Source organism: Vitis riparia, chromosome 19 (assembly GCF_004353265.1).
Source record: "Vitis riparia cultivar Riparia Gloire de Montpellier isolate 1030 chromosome 19, EGFV_Vit.rip_1.0, whole genome shotgun sequence".
NCBI classification, from domain to species: Eukaryota; Viridiplantae; Streptophyta; class Magnoliopsida; order Vitales; family Vitaceae; genus Vitis; species Vitis riparia.
This window is the reverse complement of record NC_048449.1, coordinates 8,771,542-8,776,999: the sequence shown is the minus strand read 5'-3', so window position 1 is coordinate 8,776,999 and position 5,458 is coordinate 8,771,542. Positions and strand designations below refer to the sequence as shown.

Sequence of the window (5,458 nt, the reverse complement as noted above, 5' to 3'; positions counted from 1 at the left end):
ACTTGATCTTACCCAAATGGCCCTTCTTTGCGCCCTGCCATTTTACCATAAAGATATCACAATTCACGCAAAAAAAAAAAAATCCTTTTGACTTAAAAACTAAGCATACTTTTGAATATTATTTAAATGAATATAATATTCATGATTAAGAATGGATTCGATACGATATCTGATTGACATTTATAAAAAAAAAAATGATCAATCTAATTAGATTATATACATAATGAAGAAGCTAAAATTCTTCAAGGAAAATATTAGAGATTTTATTCCACCATTTTTTGGTATAGAGATGCATTTTATGTAGTTTCTTATAGAGGCCGAGAAAAAGTCTATTGATGCTTAGGTTCTTTCCTAAGTCCCTCATCGTATTCAACAACAAACATGGTCGGAGTAATGGTGATCAGTGGTGACAGTCCAATGTTTGAAAATGGAAATATTGCAATTTCAACCATAGTTCTTTTACAAGGAAGAATTGATGCTTAGGTTCACAAGGCTTCTCATTCGCATGACCACTTTAGTGTGCATATGACCAATTCTTGCCCATCTCCAGCTTTGGTATACTCAACATCTTGCAGTCTCTATCATTCTTGCTCAATTGGGTTTCAGAAACAACATGTAACCAGTGTTCGTGACGCCCCAAGCCTAGGATTCCACCGTTGCATGGTCTGCATGGTCATTCTCCTATGTTCATTTTCAAAGCCCACTTGCCTCCTTTATTTATTCATTTTTATACATGCCTTCAAATATTGATTTTCAAAAATCTTGTTTTCAAATAATTTAACTCAACTTTTCATTCTTTTTAGAGTTTAGGATCACCAAAAATCCCATTTTCAAACAAATTTGATATCATTTTCTTTCCGGCAAGCATCTTTTCATATTTTCCTTGATTTTTAAATGTTTTAAAATAAACATGAATTAAATCCAAAAATTCCAAATAATGGAATTTATATAATTAAATCATGAAAAAATAAATTAGGCTTTGGTGGGGGCCCAACATCAATGATGTTTTCTTTAAAAAATAATTCACGTGAAGTGCAATGTTTGCAATTGATGATTTCTTACTCTATTTAGTGACACATGTGATATATTTTGTACTCATTATTGTGCACTAACCCCATTTCATGATAACACATTATTACTTGCCGCTAAGGTATGCTCTCACTCTCACTTTGACCATTCTCTATGCATGTTTGGCTTTCAGTGTATAATCATTTTGGTATCCATTGATTTTCTAGTTAATTGTCATGTTTATTTCACTTATTTAGTAAAGACCCATTTTTTAGGGGCTTAGAGGGGTGCTCGGTCTTTACCGTACCTTCCCAATAAGTAACCTGACCCCCGAACTCTAATTTGGTTTTTCACAGACCGTCTTTTCTAAATAAGGAGTCACACTTAGAGTTTTCTTTCTTATTTTGTTTTCCCTTTAAAAATAAAACAAAAATAAGTGACAACTCCAAGTCTTTTTCTAAAAAAATAAGTCTTTTTCAAATAAAAAACGAGTTCACCATCGAATGGGAGCGCATGTGCAAAATGCTATGTACACAAAATGGCGACTCCATTGGGGAATCATGATAAGATAACAAAAAACCATCAACTCGACATGCATCTCATAACTGGATATGATTATGCAAATCCGTGAAGATCTATAAACCTCAACCAAAGAGGAAATATGTCCCAGTATAACATCAGATGTGTGGTAGATCAAAAAATCAGACAATATCAAATCATTGATCATCAAGTGTGTAATTCCAGTCATCCATATCCACAAAACCTCATCTTCAAATTTGTGCACATTGTTACACGAGAAAACACTTTCATACAACAGATTTGCATAGAAGGTATCATCTCATTGTTCTTTGTGCTTCTTGTGCTTCTGTTTATTCGATGCTGAATTCGTTGTGTTGGACAATTCAGCAGTTGGGATGAAGCAGTTCTTGGTTGGGATTAGAGAGAATTTTTTTTTTTGACATTTAGGAGCGATTTGGCCGTCTCAGAGGTTCAGTGATGGCATGACCATTAGTATCTTTACAATCGGCGCACCACAGTGCAATTGAAAACCATCTGAATTTTTTATTTTTGGTATTTCTTAAGGTTTTTAGAAAATAAAAATCAAACCCACTCATATTTGAGGTCCTATAATGGATTACAGTTTGGATGTTTGAGTGGGGTTTGTTGTTTAAGCTTTCAGATGAGTAGTGAAGGAAAATTTGTAAGAATAAAAATAAAGAGGGAAAAGGTCAACCATGTTGTTGTATATAGAAACTCCTAAAAATGAAGCATACTGGTATGCAGTTACGATGAACAATTCTCTCATATGGAGCAGGGATGTTTGATTTTGGCATAAATAAGCAATCTACTGTTGGATAAGTTAAATCTGGTATGGTGGTTTCAGTCATAAATGGCAAAATTCTTGTGTTATATTCTTCAGAGCTAGTCAAAGTCATTGCTTGCAACCAGGTTTTTTTTTTATATCTTAATTTTATTATTTGTTTTTTTGATTCAATAATTTAAATTTTATAATATATTTTCACTCATCAAGAATTTTCATTAGAAATTTGATATACTATATCAGAAAAAAAAAAAAATGTATATATAATTTACAAGAACGTGTGCATCTCCTTTATCACGCGGAGAGTGAAATACCAGCCGCTGCCCAAAAGGCAGGGGAGAAGCTTGTTGTGAAGCTATAAATGGTTAGTCATGAATCATTATATACTTTCCACGTTCGTGTCTTCTTTGTGCAGTACTGAGTACTTGCCCTCTTTCACCATTCATCTCTGTATCGTACAATTCCAACCAACCCTCTCATATATAAAAGAATATAGAAACCCTATGCTTCCTTCTTCATCCCTCCGTTTCCAATGCCTCGCTCTCTCCTCTCCCTCTCTCTTCTCCTCCTCGCCTTCGCCGCCGTCGCCGCAGCCCATGGCGGCGATCATGCTGATGATGATGATGGTGACGAGCCGTCGTCGGACAGCGTTGACTTGAGGGCGAAGCCACTGATTCTGGTGAAGATCTACTGTCTGATTCTCGTGTTTGTCGGGACTTTCATCGGCGGCGTGTCGCCCTACTTCTTGAAGTGGAACGAGACGTTTCTAGTGCTGGGAACGCAGTTCGCCGGCGGAGTGTTTCTGGGGACGGCGATGATGCATTTTCTGAGCGACTCGAATGAGACGTTTGGGGATTTGACGAGCGTGGAGTATCCGTTCGCGTTCATGCTGGCGTGTGCGGGGTATTTGACGACGATGTTCGCCGATTGTTTGGTTTCCTATGTGTATGGAAAGGGGCCGAGTGGTGGCGGCGGAGATGTCGAGCTTCAAGGTTGGTTCTTTGAGCCTTTGATTTTTTTTTAATTTTTTTAATTTTTTTTATTTTATCTCTCCTTAGAAAAGGAGGAAACTAAGATATGAGAAACTCAATTTAGTGTAGACACTACTGATTTGGTGATTTTTATTTATTTTTATTTTTTATTTTTAAATTTCTGGTGCTTGATAGCCTTGATTATTAATCTGTTTGACTGCTGAGAAAATAGACTAGAAGAAGAGAAAGCTTAAAATAGGGAAATTCCAAATGAATTTAGGCTATGTTTGGTTCAAGGAAAATCTGAGGGAAAATGCAAAGAAAATAAAATAGAGAGAAAAAATAAAAGAAAATAAAAAGTGAAGGAAAATAAAAAAAATAGAGTTAAAGATGATAAATTATTTTTATGTCTTACTTCAAACTCATTTTATTTATAAACCTCATCAATATAAAGATTAAATAATTTTAAAATACATAAATTTCTTACTTATTTTAATTATATTTAATTTTCTTTGAAATATTTTATAGGACAACCAAACATGAGAAAATCATTTTCCTTAATAATTTTTTTCTTTTCTTTGTACTTTCCGAGAACCAAACATAACCTTACGCAACATGATATTGACTGTTGAGGTTTTATAAGATGGTAATCTCATAAGTCCACTTGGCCATATGATAGCGATTGAGAAATCCATTCAATTTTCATTTTAATGTATTTGGATGGTTTTTTAGAATCAGAATAAGAATGAGACAAAATCCTACTCCCACTGGATTTGAACTCTCTTTCACAATGGTATTATCATCTACTTTCATTCTTATATTATTTTCATTCCTTTGTTACAGCAAATATGCAAGGAAAAAGTAGTAGTAATGGCGGAAATTCAGAGTCTCTGGGTCAGGTAAGATGATTGGGAAACCTTGATTCTCTATCGCTTACGTTTTAAAATGCCTGAGACAGCTAAATGAATACTTACTATCGCTTAACAGGATCAGAATTGCACAGAGGTCCACTTTGTAAACGCCCCTCTGAAAACCGCCACATCGCTTGGGGACAACATATTACTCATCTTTGCACTGTGCTTCCACTCTGTATTTGAGGGCATTGCAATTGGAGTTGCAGAGACCGAAGCTGACGCTTGGAGAGCTCTATGGACGGTCTGTCTCCACAAGATATTTGCTGCCATTGCAATGGGAATAGCTCTCCTCCGGATGATTCCAGACAGACCCCTCCTTTCCTGTGTAGCCTATGCCTTTGCATTTGCCATTTCTAGCCCAGTTGGAGTGGCCATTGGTATCATCATAGATGCCACTACCCAGGGCGCTGTGGCTGACTGGATATACGCCATATCAATGGGGCTAGCATGTGGGATCTTCATCTATGTCTCAATAAACCATCTACTGTCCAAGGGATACACTTGCCAGAGGACAGTTCCCTTTGACACCCCCAACTACAAGTTCTTAGCAGTGTTGTTGGGTGTCGGGGTAATCGCGGTTGTGATGATCTGGGACACCTGAGCTCATTGGGTTTGTTCCTTAATCATAAAAGCTGCAAAGAGGATAGCCAAGAGTATAGAAATGTCATTTCTTGATCCCACCCTTTTTACGATGATTAAGCAAACCCAAGTTTTTCTTTTCAATGGGATCTTTAGATACATATACTACAAGTAAAATATTATTTAGACAAGTGAAAAGATGTGACATGTTTTGTATTATTTGAAATGTGACTTCAGCTTCATGGATCCAGTAATGGTAAAGCATCATGAGGACATGTGAAGAAAACAAATCACTAGAAAACTAGGGGTTAATCAGCTCATGTTCTGAAAAAGATGGCTCAGAATCAGTTCAGATTATTTGCAGATCATCCATTATTTAACAATGGGATATACCGTGGGCACAATTCAATGGCCAGTTCAGACCATGCATCTTCTGTAGAAGGAAAATGCAATCCTATGAAACTTACACTACCAGCAAAACATATGGATTGTAATGAAATCGGTTTTCATCAGTTAAACAGTGAAAAAAGAAATTGAATTTATACTATAAAAGTGTCACTTCAAGATGTATTTTTCATCATTCTACAAAATTATATTTTTTTTTCTGAAAATGTCTTTTTAAAAGATACTTTAATATAAATTTAATTTTTTCGATAGGTGGTTAA

The 5,458-nt window shown here is 35.7% G+C and overlaps 1 protein-coding gene across 1 annotated transcript; it reads left to right on the top strand.

The window, feature by feature from the left end:
- Nucleotides 1-2,702: 2,702 nt before the first annotated feature.
- On the top strand, nucleotides 2,703-5,047 carry LOC117908639 (zinc transporter 11-like). The gene is made up of 3 exons (XM_034822302.1): nucleotides 2,703-3,321; nucleotides 4,144-4,199; nucleotides 4,288-5,047. Exons 1-3 carry the CDS (start codon nucleotides 2,862-2,864, stop codon nucleotides 4,813-4,815), a joined length of 1,044 nt encoding a protein of 347 aa, XP_034678193.1. The 5' UTR covers nucleotides 2,703-2,861; the 3' UTR covers nucleotides 4,816-5,047.
- The last annotated feature ends 411 nt before the right edge of the window (nucleotides 5,048-5,458 follow it).

What these genes read in the sequence shown, in the direction of transcription:
- LOC117908639 (XM_034822302.1), top strand. Translation starts at nt 2,862, where the DNA reads ATGCCTCGCTCTCTCCTCTCCCTCTCTCTTCTCCTCCTCGCCTTCGCC. An exon ending in CGGAGATGTCGAGCTTCAAG is followed by an intron (nt 3,322 to 4,143) that starts GTTGGTTCTTTG and finishes CCTTTGTTACAG; the next exon opens with CAAATATGCAAGGAAAAAGT. An exon ending in ATTCAGAGTCTCTGGGTCAG is followed by an intron (nt 4,200 to 4,287) that starts GTAAGATGATTG and finishes ATCGCTTAACAG; the next exon opens with GATCAGAATTGCACAGAGGT.